Below are 20,154 nucleotides of genomic sequence, written 5' to 3'. Positions count from 1 at the left end.
CCCTTGGAGGAGGGCATGGCAACCCACTCCAGTATTCTTGCCTGGGAAATCCCATGGACAGAGGAGGCTGGCGGGCTACTGTCCATGGGGTTGTGCAGAGTCGGACTGAAGTGCAAAGTTGCACTTTAGTGCAACTGAAGTGACTGACCACACTCATATGGAAGGGGCCCAGCGTTCATGCCTTAGGCCTTGACAGACCCTCTTACTTACCCCATTTGTTCAACCACTTGTGGCCAAGAAAAGGCAGATGTGCTAAATGCCCACACCCTCCCCTGCCAGGCTCCCGTAGGACCCACTGGCAGCTCATGCTGGCCCCTAGAGACAGATCTGGGAGTCTTATCTAGATAGCTAGGCCCCCCTTGTCCCCATGTCTTGGTCACCCCGCCTGGTGCCCCTTACTTTTAACTCCAGCTCGCCAGAGGCTGCCTTTTGCCAGGAGGGGGGCCCAGGGTTCACAGTGGGGTTCTCTAGTCCACACTGCTTGGCCGACTTCCAAGGGAGTCAGGAGCTGCCGTCAACCCGCAGGGAGAAATGAAACAGCCTGGGTCAGCCACCCTTCAGGGATCTGGGGGCCTGGGGACCGAGGTGAGTGGGGACAGAGGAAAAGGACTTCCTCCCTCCACTTCCTCCTGAAGGAGGGTTATCAAAGCCGTCCACCTGGGAAGCCCTTCCCTTCCAGCCCCTCCCTGCCACCATCAGCGGAGGAAGCAGGAAAGCATCCGTCATCACAGCCCCGGATGCTGCGTTTCCAGTGGCCTCCATCAGGATATCCCCCAGCCTTTTCCCAGGCGCTCAGGGATCTGGAAAGGGTGAGTGGTGAAGTTGCCAGCATCACTGTGAATTTTTGGCCTCGAGGAAGCTGACTCTTTCACTGGTCCTAGACTGATTTTAGAAGATCTGGTCAGCTCCAAGCCAGTTCCAGAGAGGGGCCATTACACATCCCGGGGGATACTGCATGCCCTTGGGTGACCTCAAAGTGCACACCTCTGCTCAGGTTACAGTGAGGCCTCTGGAGGGCCTGAGCTGTCACCCACACCTCCTCTCTCCTTGGTATCTATTTCTCCCTTGGGGATGAGTGGGTTTGAGAGGAGGGGGAGGTGCACAAGAACCCGGCCTGGAGAGGAAGGGTTCTTGAGCTGCACAGCTCGAACCCGTTCTCTGAGCCCAGTAGGGGCAGCTTCGAGAATTTTGAAAAATCCCCGCTTCAGCTTCTTAGGCCTCCCTTGGCAGCGAGAACAAAGAAGGGAAATTTCAAAGGTGATTTCCAGGTTTCCAGAGCAAACTGAATAGCCGAGCATTAACCGTCAGGATGTGTGGTGTCAGGAGCTGGGGCTGCCTTGAAGGGGGCTGAAGGAGGTGGCTTCCCGCAGCCGCCACTCTGTTATCGGAGGATCTCAGGCCTACCTGATGCGGCTGGGGCCTCAGCGGTGCCCTGGCTGAGGGGGCCTGTGATGTGGCCAGGAAAAGAAACCAGAACTCCCAGGCAAGTTGCCTGGGCCTCCAAGCCTCCCTGGCAGAGAGCTTCTCTACCTCTCACCTGGCAAAGGCAGAGAGTCAGGGAGACAACTTGCATGGTGCCTGGCACCCTGCTGTGAGCTTGTGCCCTTTAAATTATAGATGCCCCTGACTCCCAGCAGCTTCCCAGGTGGTACAGTGGTAAAGAACACACCTGCCAATGCAGGAGATGCAAGAGACGTGGGTTTGATCCCTGGGTCAGGAAGATCCCCTGGAATAGGGAAAGGCAACCCACTCTAGTATTCTTGCCTGGAGAATTCCATGGACAGAGGAGCCTGGTGAGCTAGTCCATAGGGTCGCAAAGAGTCCGACGCAACTGAGCGATTGAGCCCACATACCGGCTCCCAGCATTCTGGGGACTCAGTGAGGACCTCCAACAGGCCCAGGGAGTGATGGGCTGCCCTTCAGGTCTGTGAATTGAGGCACTTGGCCTGGAAGGTCCTTTATTTTGGGGGAGTCTCTCTCCTACTTGACCGGCCTTAACTTGGCATGACAGAACAAAGGAGAGGGACAAATAAACAGAGAAGTCACAAGCACAGCCATAGTGAACGTTGGCAGGCGCTAGGGGCTGAGTTGGATCATGGGCATGGGCCCAGTGCGCAGGGCCCAACCTCTGCTACTTCCTCTCCAACTCCTGTGGCCCCTGCAAAACCCACCCCCCGCCCTCCCCCCCGAAAGGCTCAGGAAGGGCCAGAGACTAGCAATGGATTCTCAGGGCAGAGAGAGAAAGTGATACCCATGGATATCCCAGGGGTACTGAAGGATACCTGCTCTCAAAGAGAGCAGGTCGAAGACATCTAGCACCCCTTTAGGGATCAGGGCCCACAAAACCTGAGGCCAAGAGAAGACAAAAAGTATTGGGAACTAACCACCCCTGCTTCCAACTCCTAAGTCTGGGAGTTGATTTCAGAGCTCAACAATAAAGCGAATTAAGGGTAATTACAGCCCTCATCTACCATTTCACCCCATGGCTCTTCCCCAGTGGCAGCAGGGGGGTGGTTTCAGACTGGGCAAACGGATGTTCCCCACCCCTGCTCCCAGGGTTTCTGACAGCTTTCAGGCCATAGCAGAGACTGTTCCTAAACCCTGAAGGTTTAATAAACAGTCCTCTGCTGCAGGGGGCAGGGCGGGGCCTGAGACCCAGTCACACAGCTGGCCCCAGGTGAGAGTTCTGCAAAGCACAAGCGGAGAAATCAGGAACCTGGACGCTGGGCACAGGCCCTCAGTAAGGGACCAGAGGAACTCTTCTAAACCACTGATGCTGAGACTTTAGTGTGCACAGAGAACCCGCACATAAGTGACACACAGAGAAGTGGAGGAGGGTGGGGAGGATGGTGGCTGGAGAGCTCGGGAGGCCAGGGGAAACCAGAGTTTGGGAGAAGATGGCCTTGGGAGAGGAGCCGATGGGAAGGGACGGAGACAGAACCCTTGCCCAGCTGGCCTCAGGGCAGCAGGGGAGGCAGGTGCTTGTTTCAGCTGGTTGGTCTTCCCCTGGCCTCCATTCTTCATGACTCCAGTTACCTAGGCCATGTTCACTTCTTGCCAGAGCCAGGAGTGCTGGGCCACCCTCGCCTTGCTCCATTAGACGTCTTCCCAGAGGCTGAAGTACTGGGCCTGAGGCAAAGAGAAAAACACAGTGTGATGGTCTGGGTAGGCCCAGGTGGGGCCCATGAACCTGATGTTCCCTGACTCTCCAGCGCCCCTTGAACATCCACGAAGGCCTCCTCCATGCCACTCGCTAAGCCACAAGGCTCCGGGGGCTCCTGTCCGGGCGAGGACGCGGCAGGTCCATAGGCCACCCGACCACAGCTCTGCCTTGCTTCCCTCTATTGCCAGCTTGCAGGCCCAGAGCGGTGTGAGAGGAAGCTGGGGCCTGGCCCTGGCTCAGCCAGGCCGCGAAATCATCTTTCCTTCTTTTCATGACAAGCACACCGCTTCCCACCAGAGACCAGTGTGATCTAGTTCCTCAGGGGTGGAGGGTGAGGTTTGCTTTCCAGCTTTCTCAGAGACTTGTGCAATCTGAGACCCAAGCCACAGCCTGTGGCTGATGTGTCAGCCCCAAGTCAGAGGTTACGGGCCGCTGGGGGGTGGAGCACGGAGGGGAAGGAAAGTTGGGGGCTCAGGAGCTGTGCAAAGGGAGTTGGAGACAGAGTTCTTAGGAGACCCAGCTCATCTCTATCAGGGGCTGGGGGTGGGACGGCTGCTTGTGGAAGGAACCAACAGAGGCCAGAAGCCAGGCTGCCAGAGAGAGGGGCTGGACCGTGCTTAATTCTGCAGGCTTGCGAGTCAGGCTGGCTTGGTGCCCTGGTCTTGGTATTTGCAAGCCATGGCCTGCGTGATGGAGCAAGCTGTTTAACCTCTCACCAACTCTTGGCTAGCTTGTCCATCTGTAGAATGGGATCACAACAATCCTGCCTCATGGAGGGGGGTGGTTATGTGGATTCATGTAGAAGAGGATCTTTATTCAATAAATATTAGCTATGAATATTATCACAAGTCCATCCTAAAGGAAATCAACCCTGAATATTCATTGGAAGGACTGATACTGAAGCTGAAACTCCAATACTTTGGCCACCTGATGCGAAGAGCTGACTCACTGGAAAAGACCCTAATGATAGGAAAGATCGAGGACAGGAGGAGAAAGGGGCGACAGATGGTTGGATGGCATCACTGACTCAATGGACATGAGTTTGAGCAAACTCGGGAGATAGTGAAGGATAGGAATGCCTGGCTTGCTGCAGCCCACGGGGGTCACATGCAAAGAGTTCGACACGACTGAGCAACTGAACAGTTATTACCCAGAGAGTCTGAGAAAATCAGGAGCAGGGGGTCGTTGCTACAAAAATTGGGAGGAACCAGGGCCGCCTGGGTATGTTCCCCCCAGCAGGGTGGGAGGCCTGCCTTAGGCCTGCAGGACAGCTGGGCAGAGGGCGGACAGCTGGTGCCTCCGGTGTCCCTTCCTGGCACCGCTCACGGCAAACCGGCCCTCAGGTCTAGGCGCCTCCCTCTCTCTGGGATGAAGTTTCTCTTTGCCTTTACCCAGGAGTCAGTTTGTCTGTGTTCCCCTCGCTGCACCCCCACACTGGGCATTTGACCCTTGATAAGAAAGATGATGGTCCACCGAGGATGCCTCTCCCCTCCAATCCCCCACTGCCCTCTCCCCCCATCTCCCAGCCAGGAGCCTGGCAGCTGCAGAGGGGGTAGACGCTCGGCGGGCTCTGGTCAGTCAACTGACCACTTCCCTCCCCTTCCAAGCCTGGGGGCGGGTGGGGCAGGGGCACCACCTGGGGCTGGCAGTGTGCCAGCAGCTCCTGCCAGCGGATGTAGGTCTGGGCAGCTAGGTCCTTGAGTGTGGTCCGATGCATGGCCTGGGGGCTCTCCCGGATATGGTTGTTGATGTGGCGGTCCAACTGCATGCAGAGCAGCTGCAACTCTCCCTGCAGAGGCCATGGGAGGGCAGGGAGGGTGGGAGGGAGGGGAGCACGGAGTCAGAGAAAGAGGAGGATGGGTTTGAGTGACTGCTCAGCAGTGGGGCAGGAAAGGGAGGGGAGGCATGGGCAACTGGGGGCATGGGTCAGCATCCCTTCGGAGGACCTGCTGGGAGGAGGAGGATGAGGCCGGCTCCCTCAGGCCTGCTTTTTTCTCAGCCTCCCACTCTTTCCAGTTCCTGGCAGTGGGCTGGGATCCTCCACGGCCAGCCCCAGCCCAGCCTCTCTCGGGAGACTCACCCACTGGTCTGGAGTAATGTCCTGGCAGCTGACCACCACCCCGGCCAGGGTCAGGAGGCTGTGGCACAGGTAGCAGACCTGGGGAAAGATGGGCTTCCTTGACTCCAGTGCTGCAAGTTCAGCCTGGGATTTCTGCAACCACAGTGTCCAGGAGGCATCTTCCAAGAGGGCTCTGGGTCCCACTCACTCAGCGCTCTCTAGGGCCCTGATGAATGACCACCCTCTCTCCCTTCAGAAAAGGAAGAAATCTCTGCCACCTGGAAATCCACACTGTCCCCCAGCCCTGGGGCTCCCGTGGACACCCCTTCACAGACAGATGTGCTGGTCAGTCCGGACACCCCCGCTGTGCTGACCTGAGGAGGCGCAGAGGGAAGGAAGTCTGGTTGAGCATTTGCCCCCTCACCCACCTACTCACGCCTTCGCTCTTGCCCCCTGGACAACAAGGGGTGAAAGCAGGACCAAGGCCAGTTCTATCTGATAAGAGGATGCTTTGATCCCCTGGTGCCCTTGGAGGCTGTTGGGGCCCACTCATTTATGGGACATTCACCTGCTGCACAGAGAAAACGAAGGGCGGGGAGCACCTGCCCCAAAGACAGGTGAGGCTCCTGGCACCCAGCGGGCATGCCCCTCCCCCACTTGGAGGCTCCCACTGCCTCATCCCCTTCAGGCGCCTTCTAAGATAGGAAGGGTGGCAGGAAACACCCCACCGTGGTGCCCAGGGCAGATAACCCACCCCAAGGCTATACTGGGAGGGGGGAGGCAGGCTCCAGAGATGGCCAGCAGGGCTCCGGCTTGGTGATAATGGGGTGGGAGCTCAGAGTCAGCTGAGGTTCCCCTGTTCCCCCACTTCCCCTGCCCTTATCACCCTCCCCCTTTACAGCATCTGGCAGTGCCCCAGAAATAGTGACAGCCTCTTTGCACAGAGCTGGTGGCCTCTTTGGGGCAGAAGCCGGAGCCTTGTTTGAAGACACCAGACACTCTGGAGTGTGGACATTCTTCTCCCACTCAAACAGCATGTGCAAAATCCTGAGGACACAGGCCACCTGCCCCGCTCCTCCAGCAGCACCTGTGCTGCCCAGGACCCAGCCTGTTCTTCAGCACAACAGCTGAGGCCCGCAGGTGGCTGATGCCGTGGGATGGCCGGGTTGGGACTTGACACCTGGCAGTGGGGAAAAGTAGGAGCCCACTGGGTGTGCCTCCAGGCTGTGATGCCCCCGGAGGGGTTGGGGGACGATCTAGCTTCCCTAGCCAGCTCCCTCTGCTGGATTCCCCTTCCCCAGCCTGGCCTTCCCCTCGGAGGCCCAGGGCGTTTGGAACTCCTGAGCTCTGCAGTCCTGGCAAATGGCTCTTTCCCGCCACCCCAGCCCCAGAGAGCAGGCTCAGGCCTGTGTGCCAGCCGCCGTACCCTGACTAAGACACTGCTGCCAACACCCAGACGCTAGAGGGGAAAAGGTACTTCAGGAAGGTCCATGAATACTGAACGAATCTCAGCTTTGCCTTGGCCCGGAAAGAGAAAGGGTCCTTCTACCTTTCGGGGTGGGAGGTCGCAGTGATGGTGTGCAGTTCAGAAGGCTTCGGGGAGGAAGTAACTAAACCCACCCAGGCCCCAAAGAAGCAGTAGGATTTGAGGTGAAGATGGCCCTGTGGGGGCGGGAATCACACCACCAGACAGACCCTGGGGGCTGATGCAAGAAGCTGAGGCAGGGCTCGCTGCTGGGGGACCAGCTGGGCTGGAGCAGGGGGAAGGGAGGGGTGCCCTGGGAACAGGGCTGGCTGGCGGCAGAGGGGCCAGACAGCGGGCAGTGGAGGCCACTCAGTGCTGCTCTGGGGCAGGGAGATCACACTGTGGGGGACAGAGGGGGTTAGGGGGCACATGGGGAAAGCAGACACTAGAATCTGTTGGGATAGAATCCACCCAAGTGGAACCACCACTCTGAGAAGAATTACAGCTCCTCCTTCATCTTTTTTTTAAGATTATTTCTTTATACTGTATGTGCTTTCCTCATATAATCAGAATATAATGAAAAAAATTTTAAATTGATTTTAAAGGAGACAATACCAATTATAACTGACTGTGTCCAGTTGGGGTCTGGGATGGGTGTGGGGCAGGGGAGAGGGCCGAAACCTTGGAAAGCACGGAGCCCGAGGCTGGTCTTGAAGAGGGGCTTTGAGCAAGCGGAGGGAGAAGGTGAGAAGGGGAAGAAGCCAAGGAAAATATCCAGGGGCAATGACTGGAGGGAGGGTGCCTGGGAGGGGGCAAGCTTGGGAGGGGGTGTGGCAGAGGGCAGAGAGGACCTTAGGCTTGTAAACATTTACTTGTTTACAGGTGAAATCCCAGCTGGACCACTGGCTCAGGTGGAGGCTCTGGCCCGCCTTCCCCCAACCCCTGACCCCCGACTGCTCTGCAGAACTATCTTCCTGGCTGGGATGCATGGTGAGGGTGGGCCTGGGATCTGAGAAAAGCCCTGGAGGGAAGTCTGTGCAGTGGGGAATTACTGAGCAGAAAAAAAAGGCAGGTTTCACAATTTCATTTGTGTGCCGATTCCCATCATTGAATCTGGAGGGAAAATCCCAGGAATACTGTTCTGAATATGGGGCTTTTTTCGGCAGGGGAGGAAGGTGAGGGATTGGAAGGGAAGCTGACCTTTTCCAGTCCTGTGGCCACTGCTGAGTTGTCCAAATTTGCTGGCATATTGAGTGCAGCACTTTCACAGCATCATCTTTGAGGATTTGAAATAGCTCAGCTGGAATTCCATAACCTCCACTAGCTTTGTTCGTAGTGATGCTTCCTAAGGCCCACTTGACTTCGCACTCCAGGATGTCTGGCTCTAGGTGAGTAGTCACACCATCGTGATTATCTGGGTCATGAAGATCTTTTTTGTATAGTTCTTCTGTGTATTCTTGCCACCTCTTCTTAATATCTTCTGCTTCTGTTAGGTCCATACCATTTCTGTCCTTTATTGCGCCCATCTTTGCATGAAATGTTCCCTTGGTATCTCTAATTTTCTTGAAGAGATCTCTAGTCTTTCCCATTCTGTTGTTTTCCTCTATTTCTTTGCGTTGATCACTGAGGAAGGCCTTCTTATCTCTCCTTGCTATTCTTTGGAACTCTGCATTCAAATGGGTATATCTTTCTTTTTCTCCTTTGCCTTTATTGTCACCCTGCTTATTTAACTTATACGCAGAGTACATCATGAGAAATGCTGAATGAAGCACAAGCTGGAATATAACCTCAGATATGCAGATGACACCACTCTTATGGCAGAAAGCAAAAAAGAACTAAAGAGTCTCTTGATGAAAGTGAAAGAGGAGAGTGACAAAGTTGTCTTAAAACTCAACATTCAGAAAACTAAAATCATGGCATCCCATCCAATCACTTCATGGCAAATAGATGGGGAAACAATGAAAACAGTGAGAGTCTTTATTTTTTCGGGCTCCAAAATCACTGCAGATGGTGACTGCAGCCATGAAATTAAAAGACGCTTGCTCCTTGGAAGGAAAACTATGACCAACCTAGACAGCATCTTAAAAAGCAGAGACATTACTTTGCCAACAAAGGTCCGTCTAGTCAAGGCTATGGTTTTTCCAGTGGTCATGTATGAATGTGAGAGCTGGACTATAAAGAAAGCTGAGTGCTGAAGAATTGATGCTTTTGAACTGTGGTTTTGGAGAAGACTCTTGAGAGTCCCTTGGACTGCAAGGAGATCCAACCAGTCTATCTTAAAGGAAATCAGTCCTGAATATTCATTGGAAGGACTGATGCTGAAGCTGAAACTCCAATACTTTGGCCACCTGATGCAAAGAACTGACTCATTGGAAAAGACCCTGATGCTGGGAAAGATTGAAGGTGAGAGGAGAAGGGGATGACAGAGGATGAGATGGTTGGATGGCATCACCGACTCGGTGGACATGAGTTTGAGTAAGCTCTGGGAGTTGGTGATGGACAGGGAAGCCTGGCATGCTGCAGTCCATGGGATCACAAAGAGTTGGACACAACTGAGCGAGTGAACTGAACTAAGGTGCGGGAACAGCAAGAAGGAATAAGGAATTCTAAAGAAAAGCCCTTTAAATCACCTTTTATAAGTTGATTTTCCAAAGGACAACACCTACCTGGAAGGATGATTGGGAGCACGCGAGGGTGACCCCTGCAGGTGGGCCTAAGTGAGCTGAGGCCCTTTAGGAAAGAATGTTCTGATTGAAGGGGATAAAGTACCACCTGTGGTCAGAAATCAGGACCCAGACAGCAGTCTTGACAGTGGTGCTTTAGGAAAAAGGGGGCTTCCCTGATAGCTCAGACAGTAAAGAATCTGTCTGCAATGTGGCAGAACAGGGTTCGATCCCTGGGTTGGGAAGATCCCCTGGAGCAGAGCATGGCAACCCACTCCAGAATTCTTGCCTAGAGAATCCCATGGACAGAAGAGCCTGGTGGGCTACAGTCCATGGGGTTGCAAAGGGTCAGACATGACTGAGAGGCTGAACAGCCTGGAAAAAAGGACTTTGTTAGCAGCAGAGTCACCTAGACCATTCCTCCCCTCATGCCCCCTAGACCCACAGTCTCTGCTTTGAGAGCATGAGGAGAGGTAAGGCAGTGTCTGTCCTCTGGTTCAGACAAAGGACAGCCCAGGGCACTGGGGACCCGCCAGGATTCTCCTGAAGCCCCAGCCTCCCCCAGGCTCCTCTCCCCGTCCCTGCTTCTGTGAAGGTCAGAACGTGAGCACAAACAGGGGCTCAGGTAGGCTGGGGGAGGTCCTCTGGGGCCGGTCGGGGGGTTGGGTTGGGCAGGAGTGTGCAGGAGACAGGGCCTGCTGCTCAGTAAACAGCCAGGTGTGAGGGCTGCGTTTCCTGCTCCATTTGAGCTGTGACCAATTCCTGAACTCAGCAAGCCCCATCCTGTCCTGCTGGCACCACAAAGACATGGGGCTCTGTCTTCTCTTTCAAGATGTAGGGAAGAGAGTTTGGGCAGAGGCCAAGCCTTGGCAGGGCCAGGGCTGCAAGCGCAAGGTGGCCCTTCCTCCAGCCTGAGGTCCCTTTGTTTGTTGTTGTTGTTCAGTCGCTCAGTTGTGCCTGCCTCTTTGCAACCCCATGGACTGTAGCCCACCAGCCTCCTCTCTCCCTGGGATTCTCCAGACAAGAATACTGGATTGGGTTGCCACTTCCTTCTCCAGGGGCTTTTTCCCAGATCCAGGGATCGAACCTCAGTTTCCTGGGTTAGCAGGCGTGTTCTTTAGCCCTGAGCCACCTGGGAAGCCCAGGTCCTCAAGGGCAGGTGTGTGTGTGTGTGTATGCGGGGATAGGGGTCGGTGTGGCTTCAGGGTTACCCAGCAGTGCAGGGGGCATGCCCCTGGTAGGGGGTTGTGTCCATCCAAGCCTGGACATCTTGTCTGTAGAATGGGCCCCTCCCCAGCTCCATAGCTCAGGCCACCCAGTCCCTCCAGACCGGCTGTGAGTGGAGGCTGGGAAGCCCCCATGGGAAACAGGGCCTGGAAACCTCAGCCGACAACTTGGGGAGAGGCAGAGTCTGAGGCATGGGACGTGCCTGAACCCAATGCTGACAAGAAAGGACGGTCCCTTTACACCGCTGCCAGCGGAGCCTGTAGCTTCCATCTTCTGGGTCTGGTAGGCGGGCTTTTCTGAGAAGGGCTGTGCTGGATGCCTCCTTCCTTCCCGGCTCTAGAGCCTGGAGGCGGGCCCTGTCCTCCCCCTGGGGAAGATGACAAGGCAGAGGGATAGGAGACAGGCCCACTGGGCTTGTCACCCATGAGGGGGCTGAGGGAGGGGAAGGCCAGTGCCTCCTTTTCTGGTCCAGCTAGTTCTGACCTGGGAACTGCTGGCCAAGTCTCCGTTTGTAGAGCTTTCGTCATAAGACGAAGGGAGAAAGGGTGGACGTTTCCCAGGAAATTCATGCTTTAGAAAATTCCCCTCTAGCTAATGCCAAGGGAGCTGGCTGTGGGTTATTTACCCTAAGAAAGGGCAGAGAGGGGGAGGGAGAGGATGTCCCAGGAAGCCTCCAGAGCGGTACAGTTTCTCCCACCTCGGATCTGACCAAGAGTCTAGGATCACCCGAGGCAACCCTTTGAACCCAGCCCTCTTCCCAGATGCTACCAGCCTGGGGCCTGGGTGAGGGTGGGGTATGGGAGACCTTGCCCTTGGTTGGGGGATCCTTCAGGAGCAATCCAGCCAGGCTCTGGGGTGGCTGCTGTGGGTGTTGGGAGGAGGGAGAACTCAGGCTGACCGAGGAACACCTGGTGGGAAGGACAGACTGACTCGAAGGCCCTTCTAGTCATTCTGCTGGGGCCCAGGAGCGCACGGTGCAGGCATGGTTCAGCAAGCTGGCCTTCAAAGCCAACTGCTGCCCGGGCCCCTGCCTGGGGTGCCAGGACCCCAGAGCAGCTCCCCCGGGCTCGCCTCTCCATGCTCACAGGCTCTGGGAGAGTGTGTGCTGGGGGACCTGCATTCAGCCACAGTCTACTCTGCTCTCAGCCCCAGCTGGAGCACCTAGAGGGGACCAGGAGGAAGGTTGTGCCACAGGTCCCATCACTACCACGTATGGGTCCTCTCAGCGGGTTTGATCCCTTGGAGACACGCACATGCTGAAGGTTGGTTCTAGAACCAGTGAAGTCTGGGATAGACTGAACCATTTCAAACCCAAGGCTAGAGCTGGGTCCTAATGAATTCTCTTCCTTGCTTTCTCCATTTATCAAACTGAACCCTATAGCCCCACCGGACAGTACCCTGACCCAGCACACTCCCACAGAGGCCACAGTAGATGTGCAAGCTGAGCTTAAGAGGTCCCCTGACTGCATGACTATCTCCAGTACGGCTTAGGAGTGAAACTGATGTGCATACATGCCCCCTTAAGCTGGACAAGCTGTGAGTGTTTCCTAATAGATATAATCCTGGGGGCTGCAGGCCAGGAGAGGCTGGGCAAATAACAACAAAAATAATTTAGTCATGAATAATCCTGAAGTGGGCTTCCCTGGTGGCTCAGTGGTGAAAAATCTACCTGCAGTGCAGGAGGTGTGAGTTTGATCCTTGGGTCAGGAAGATCCCCTGGAGGAGGAAATGGCAACCCACTCCAGTATTCTTGCCTAGGAAATCCCATGGACAGAGGAGTCTGGTGGGCTACAGTCCATGGGGTTGCAAAGAGTCGGAAACAACTGAGCGACCCCAATGGCTCATCAAGTAAAGAATCTGCCTGCCAATGCAGGAGACACAGGAGAAGGGGGGTTGATCCCTGGGTTGGGAAGATCCCCTGCTAAACAACAACTGGAGGAGGAAATGGCAACCCACTCCAGTACTCTTGCTTGGAAAATCCCACGGACAGAGGAGCCTGACCGGCTATAGTCCACGGGGTCGCAAAAAGTTGGACATGACTTAGCAACTAAACAATCCTGAGGTAGGGTTATTTGCGGAGTCCCAGGCTGAGAGCCTCAGCTTGGTGACAGACTCAAGATAAAAGGGGATGCATTTCCCTGGGAGAGCCCCATCTGGACCTGTCCTGGAGGGTGGTACATTCCAACACCTCTAGGAGGCTATTTCTTCCTATCTTCTTCTACCCCACAAGTTACCTGCGTGATTTATTTTTCTTGCTCAGGCTGCTCCTGCTCTAAGGTCACACTCTCTGACCTTGGCTTCGGTAAGCCCCAAAAGCAGCAAGTGGAGGGCGGTGCCCAAAGGAAAGCCGAGTTTGGAAGTGACTCTGACCAGGGCAGGTCACTGGTCATAAGTCCCAGAGAGAAGGAAATGACAAGGATGCATGAACCATCACTAGGAAATGACATGATGACACGGCACCTCTTCCTAGCCCAGGGTCCCTGAGAGCCCAGGGCACAGAGGCCAGAGAACAGACGTCACAGGAGCAGGGCCTGCCAGACTCATCCCGGGGGCCTGAGAGGCCAGACACTCAATTCTGTAAATGAAAGTGCCTCTTTAGGCAAGGGCGTGGGTGGAGCCCTAAACAAGGAGCAGAATGAGGCCAACAGGGTGATGGGAGATGGGCTGGCAGCCTCTGGGTGGGACTAGGACTTCTGGCTCAGCTGCCAGGAATGGCTACTTCCTAGAGAGTTGCTCTCAAGGCCCCAGCTGGGCGGAGAGATATGATATGATGTCTCTGCTGAGGCTGTGTGAGGACCCCGGGGCCCAGCCTGGGTCCCCCTCTACAGATTCCTCAGAAGATGAGCCCCTCAGTTGCTCTTCTAGCTGTCCACAGGAAGTGCGTTCAAAGACCTGAGACCTTGAACTCACTGGAAAGGGACAGAGGGATTCTTTTTCAGCTGTATCCTGAACTTTGAATTGGACCCAGAGTGGTCCTGGCCCCTGGTCTCAGCAGTGAGGATACAGAGGGAACTGGGGGCCATGGTGGGGCCAGGTGGGAAGGAGATGAGTGTGTTAGACGCTCAGTCATGTCCGACTTTTTGTGATCCCATGGACTGTAGCCCGCAAGGCTCCTCTGTCCATGGGATTCTCCAGGCAAGAATACTGGAGCAGGTTGCTGTTCCCTTCTCCAGAGGATCTTCCCTTCCCAGGGACTGAACTGGGGTCTTTGCATTGCAGGCGGATTCCTTACTGTCTGAGCCACCAGGGAAGCCCTGTGAAAGAGATAAGCTGAGGCAAAATCGGGAAGGCCGAGGGCTTTTTGTTCCTGTGGATCTGCTGCAGGGGGGTAACTCGGAGCATCTGCCCCCCTCTGATGTCCATGGGTGGGAGGAACCGAGGGGCTGCAGGCAAACCCTTGTGAGAGCGCTCCCACCCAGCCTATTCTTCCTTTCTGGCTTCCTGCTGGCCCTGGGGTGGGGGGAGATGACAGGCAGGGACTGGCCAGCCCTTCCTGCTCCTCCACTGGGATAGAGACCCTGACCCCAAGGGGATCTGGAACCGAAGCCCAGCTCTGCTGGCTGCCCAGAGGGATGAGATTCTCAGTGCCTCTGTTTGAGAATCTCTGTCTGGGTATGCACGAGCACATTAGTGCATGGGTGCCAGCACTGCGGGGAGCCCCTGGAACCAGCCAGGGTGTTGGTAAAGGCCTCCTCCAGGGGCTGGAGAGGCCCTTTGGAGCAGTTGCTTCCTGCCTTCTCTTTCTTATCTTTCTCACTCGCTGAGTTGTTGGGAAGCACTTCCCTCCTTACACTTCCCACATGGGGCTCTGAAGACCAGAGGGATGCTGTGGACACTAAGGTTTCCCAGTGCCCAGGATCCCATCCCCTCCTTTTGTGAAGTCCCAGCCTCCTGTCCCCGACACCCAGGCCAAGGTGCCCCATAGTGGGGACTTCAGCCCTGACTCCAGGGGAAGCCCAATAGTCCAGGCCAGCCAATCACTGTATGCCCGGCTGTGTGATTGGCTGAGAGGTGAGCACATGACCCAAGCCAAGCCAACCACACTCAACTCTGGGACTCTGTTAGGATCTAGCATAGAAGCTCTTTCTTTCCCCCTGGCTAGGGAGTCGGCTTAAAACTCTCTGTTAAAACAATTAAGATCATAGCATCCCACCCCATTACTTCATGGCAAACAGAAGGGAAAAAGGTGGAAGCAGTGACAGATTTTCTCTTCTTCGGCTCTAAAATCACTGTGGATGGTGACTGTAGCCATCAAATTAGAAGAAGACCGCTTCTTGGCAGGACAGTTATGACAAACCTAGACAGTGTGTTAAAAAGCAAAGACATCACTTTGCCGACAAAGGTTTGTATGGTCAAGGGTATGATCTTTCCAGTAGTCATGTACAGATGTGAGAGCTGGACAATAAAGAAGGCTGAGTACTGAAGAATTGATGCTTTTGAACTGTGGTGCTGGAGAAGACTCTTGAGAGTCCCTTGGACTGCAAGGAGATCAAACCAGTCAATTTTGAAGGAAATCAACCCCGAATAAATACTCTTTGGAAGGACTGATGCTGAAGCTAAAGCTCTAATACTTTGGCCACCTGATGAGAACAGCTGATTCATTGGAAAAGACCCTGATGCTGGGAAAGACTGAAGGCAGAAGAAGAAGGCAACAGAAGATGAGATGGTTGGATGGTGTCACTGATTCAATAGACATGAATTTGGGCAAACTCCAGGAAATGGTGAGGAACAGGGAAGCCTGGTGTGCTACTGTCCATGGGGTCATGAAGAGATGGACGTGACCTGGTGACTGAACAAAAACAAGGGTCGCAGAGGGAAGGATATAAGCCTGGAATGTCTCAGGGGCAGCAGAAAAGCTGCCTGGGAAGGCACCAAAGGACAGAGGTGAAAGAGACAGAGAGCAACACTGAGGCTTTGCAACACTGCTCGGCTCTGGTCCAGTTAAGCCTGATGAGCTGTCCCAGGACCTTTGGGGACATGTTTGTGTTTGTGTCACTACAGGGTCCTGGCACAGGGTGAGAAGGGACAGGAAAGGTGGGGAGCAGGAGAGCAGTTGAGAGGGCTGTGGCCTGCCAGGCTCCTGCAGACTGAGCACAGCCAGTGAGGGACCGGAGGGTCCCTCCTGCTCCCCTCAGGTGTATGGTGGTGGGAGCTGAGCCCAGGTTGCTTAGACGTGGCTCTTAGAAGCCACGTGCTGAATTCCCTGGCAGTCCAGTGGTTAGGACCTTGTGCTCTCACTGCCGGGCCCCGGGTTTGATCCTTGGTTAGGGAACTAAGATTCTGCAAGCCGGCACTGCTCCTCCACTGGCATTCTCGAGACTGGTGGGCGGGGTTGGGTACACAAGAGATGGGAAAGGGTTCCTCACCAGACTGTACCTGCTCAGGGCAGGCATTTTAGTGAGCGCATTAGACCCTAGACCCTGCCCTCAAAGGCGACTCTGTTCAGGTGTGTGAAGAAATGGGCAGACAAGCCAAGGGCTGAGTAAACAGACTGCAATGATCACCAAGGACAGGAGAGACAGGCCAAGCATCACCAGGAAGGAGGACCAGCAGGAGCAAAGACAATGGCCGAAGAATGGAGGGTTTCTGGGAAAGACATCCATTGCTTGGAATCAAATGGAGCAGTTTGATTCACAAGAGAAGAACTGCATGGATGGAGTAGGGTGAGCTGACAAAGCCCTTGGATGGGGTTTGAATGTGATGTGACAGGTGCTCAGGTTCACTTTTTCCTAAGAAAGAATAGGAGGAAGACAATCACAGAGTTGTCCAGGAGGACTTGAAGGAGGAAGAGATGGAACTGGGCTGTTAGGTCAGAAGCCAATGAGTCACCCACCTGCGATGGGGACTGAGCCTAAGGAGGGACCCTTGAAGGGTCCTCAGGAGAACTGAGCCTAGGGTGGGGCAGGGCAGACAGCAGGCCCAGGAGCTGCCAAGGAGGCCAGGTGGCTGGGCTTAGCAACAGCTGCCTGCAGAATCCACGCCTCTCCTCCCAGCTCAATAACATCACTTGAAGCCCTGCTCACACACTTGCAAAGAAGCCAGAATTCCTGGGAGTCAATCAAAGTTGGCCTCAGCCCTGGCCCCATGTGCCTTCAGATGCTCAGAGGCATCTGCTCTGAAGAGGCCCGTGGCCACTCAGGTGGCTGTGATGTGTGGCTGGGGCATGGGCCTCCCCTTAGGGTCAGCTGCCCGGAGGCCGCCTCTTCGAAGTTTATTTCAAAAGATGTCAGATGTTCCTCATTTTGGAGGAAATGAGGAGGGACCCACGACAGACTAGCCAGGGATTCAGGAGTCCGGAACAACCACTGCCCATTCTTCAAAACCAGCCAGTTTTTCCCAACCCTCCTACTCTTGGCCTGACCAAGGTCCCCAGCCCTGTGGGCATGGCTCTCCCTATGGAGCAGGGCAAGGGCCAGGAAGTGTGGGGAGAAGGCAGAGAATGGAGGGAGAGGGAGGGGTTCCCCCTCCACCTGTCCTTCTAGGTGACACAGGGCAAGATGCCTGTGCCCCAGCCAAGCCTGAGGGAGTCCACGTCCCCTTGCTGGTGCTGACTGCCTGCGGGAGAGTGCAGGGTGCAGAGGCGGGCTTGGAGAGCCGGACAGCAGTGGCACCCTCCCTTCCTCTCTCCAAACTCCCCAACCACACCCCAGTCACTTAAGGCTGCTCTTGGCAGGGTCACTCGACACAGGGACAGGCTGGCGCAGGAGCAAAAGCAGTATAACTTGTCTGTCAACTCCATTAACACCTGGGCACACCATGAAGATATACATATAGGGGATCCACAGGACACACACACACACACACACACACGCATACACAAGACATATGTGCACACACACATGCATGGCAGCCCCGTGCCCTTTGCAGAAGATGTGCGGAGATACGCAGAGGTGCAGAAATCCCAGAAGTGAGTTCAAAGGAATCCATGCAGTGGGGTGGGGTCACCCCAGAGCATTACCCAAGCTTAGAGCACACCCCACCCCTTCACCTCTTCATAAATGCACTTCTCCTATAAACAAGCCATCCCTAAGCCTCGTGAGCACAGACATGGACCGAAGGCCCTGTGCTTAGTGAGGAAGCTGATGGGGGCTGCCTGCAACCGCCAGGCTCAGTTTGGGTCGGGTGGCTTCTTGCAGCTGGGCCCTGGGGGACAGGGGCCATCACAGAGGCAGAACTTCTAGTGGGTCCTAGGCTGTTTGTCCCATGAGGACACTGTCAGACTATGAGGAGGATGTACCCTGGAGACAGAGGAGGAGATGAGACTGGCTCCTGGTGTCTCCATGCAGCCCCAACCCAGGGACACCTGGCTCCATGGACTTTAGTTTTCTTTCTACACAACGAGAGATAGTTAACTTCCTCGAAGTCCCCAAATTTAACCAAACCAAGGGGTAAACTTCCACCCTACCATAAAGATCCTGGTTCTACGTGTTGTGTGTGCTAAGTCACCTCAGTTGTGTCCAACTGTACAACTCTATGGACTGTAGCCCACCAGGCTCCTCTGTCCATGGGATTCTCAGGCAAGAATACTGGAGTGGGTTGCGATGCCCTCCTCCAGGGGATCTTCTCTACTTAGGGATTGAACCTGTGTCTCTTACATCTCCTGCACTGGCAGGCAGGTTCTTTACCACTAGTGCCACCTGGGAAGACCTCTTGGTTATATAGACCTTCCAAATCCCTAGGGGGAAAACAGAACCCCAGATTCCTTCATGGTAACATCCATGTGGCAGATGGCCCTGGGGAGAAGCCAGAAAGGGGAGGGGAGTGCCATCAATAGGAACATCACACATGGCGGAGGTTTAACATGACCAGAGCATCAGTCATCTGGATAAAAGTGAGTAAGTCTGGCCAAAGATGGTTTACACACGTCAGCTACAAGAAAACAGAAAGCCCCCAGGAAACCCTTGGTCTGAGCTGTACGGCTGAGCTAGTTGCTTTGAGGAAATACTGGTAAACTGAGTCCAGTTATGTGAAGATTGTCTGCACAGGAACTGAAAGGACAGCCTCACACACACGGAGGCCTGGGGAGAAGCTGGCCTCTTGCTGAATCGGTGCCCATGGACTGGAGAGGAACACCTGGAGGCCAACTCCCAGGATACACGCCCGCACTGAGACATCCTCTCCCACCTCTGAGACACGCAGGGCCCTGGCCCATGCAGGACCCCAGATCGTCACTTTGACCTCAGTGATCCTTCTCTGGGAGATCCTGCCTTCTCAAACCAGGCAAGCCCAGGCCCCCCAAAAGCACCCAGGGGGCTGAGCAACTTCTTTATCCAAAAGCACTTTAAATATCGTATGACATCACTTATATGTGGAATCTACAGAGAGATGATACAAATGAACTTACAAAACAGAATCAGACTCACAGACTTAGACAACGAATTTATGGTAGCTGGTGGGGAAGGATGGGGGGAAGGGATACTTAGGGATGGACATGCACACACTGCTATATTTAAAACGGATGACCAACAAGGGCCTACTGCACAGCACAGGGCACTCTGCTCAATGTTAGCTGGCAGCCTGGATGGGAGGGGAGTTTGGGGGAGAATGGATAGGTGTGTGTGTATGCGTGAGTTGCTCTGCTGTGCACCTGAAGTGATCACAACACTGTTAATCATTCTAAGTCGCTTAGTTGTGTCCATTTCTTTGTGACCCTGTGGACAGTAGCCCGCCAGGCTCCTCTGTCCATGGGATTCTCCAGGCAAGAATACTGGAGTGGGTTGCCATTTTCTACTCCATGGGCTACCCGACCTGGGGATCAAACTCGTGTCTCCTGTGTCTCCTGCATTGGCAGGTGGGTTCTTTAACCACTGAACCACCTGGGAAGCTCTAGGGAGGAATCTTACTAGCTTATAATTACAAACAATGGCTATGATTGGTTTTCTGATAAGCTGGTGACACTTCTGAAGTCAAGGGCCTCCCACAGAAGAAGCCCAGGCCATCAACCCTTGTAGCCTTAATGAAACGAGGACGTTAGAAGACAAGGGGGCCTGCAGGCAAAGGCTGGTCTGAAGGCAGAGGGCATGCAGAGGGAGGACGCTCTCCAGTGGAGGAGGGTGGGAGGCCCAGAGCGGGGTGGAAGAAGAGAGTTCAGAGAGGGAGACTTACAACTGCATTCATTCACCGGTTCACTCATTCCATCATCTAGTGCCAAACAGCACGCGATGCTGGGACACCAGCTGTGCCCACAGTCTAGCTGGGGAGACAGACAAAGCAAAGGACAACTGCAAAGCCAGGGAATCAGAGAGGAGAGAGAGTCATACCATGGGCATCTGAGCACCCAGCCTCTCCTGGGAAGGAGCTTCCCAGGGGGAGGAGGAGCTGGGCCAAGGCCCCATGCATAGACAGGATGGGGGAGGTGGGATGGAGGCTGGCAGAAGTGTTTATCTGCAGCGCTGGAGAAGGGCTGTGACCCGGCAGTCTTGGGCAGGAAATCTCCTAGACAGGAGGGAGTGGGGGCCTGGGGGATGGGGCCCAGCGCTGGGAAGGGCCTGTCCCCCTTTTCTCCAGGCTGGGTTGCCTTGGGCCAGCCTCACTCTGGCCTTAGTTTCCCCTCTGCTCCCCAGGGAGAAAGAAGGCA

At 54.9% G+C, this 20,154-nt stretch overlaps 1 protein-coding gene across 15 annotated transcripts in view; it reads right to left on the bottom strand.

Annotated features, from left to right (window-relative positions):
- Positions 1-2,763: 2,763 nt before the first annotated feature.
- FAM178B (family with sequence similarity 178 member B) overlaps positions 2,764-20,154 on the bottom strand; it is a 106,043-nt gene continuing 88,652 nt past the window's right edge. For 10 of the 15 annotated variants that reach the window (XM_081484593.1, XM_081484594.1, XM_081484598.1 and 7 more), the window contains 3 exons: positions 5,244-5,321; positions 4,800-4,952; positions 2,764-3,129 (listed from right to left, as the gene is read on the bottom strand). In XM_081484593.1, coding sequence (XP_081340719.1) covers positions 3,097-3,129; positions 4,800-4,952; positions 5,244-5,321 — 264 coding nt within the window. In that variant the 3' untranslated portion in view covers positions 2,764-3,096. Of the gene's footprint in view, positions 3,130-4,796; positions 4,953-5,243; positions 5,322-20,154 lie in introns of all 15 variants that reach the window. The other 5 variants (XM_081484589.1, XM_081484596.1, XM_081484600.1 and 2 more) reach the window with 1 other exon arrangement.

The sequence above is a fragment of the Giraffa tippelskirchi genome, chromosome 4 (genome assembly GCF_054371585.1).
Source record: "Giraffa tippelskirchi isolate mGirTip1 chromosome 4, T2T-mGirTip1v1.2.pri, whole genome shotgun sequence".
NCBI lineage: Eukaryota > Metazoa > Chordata > Mammalia > Artiodactyla > Giraffidae > Giraffa > Giraffa tippelskirchi.
Note: the sequence above shows the minus strand (reverse complement) of the source record. Positions and strands in the feature narration are given on the sequence as shown.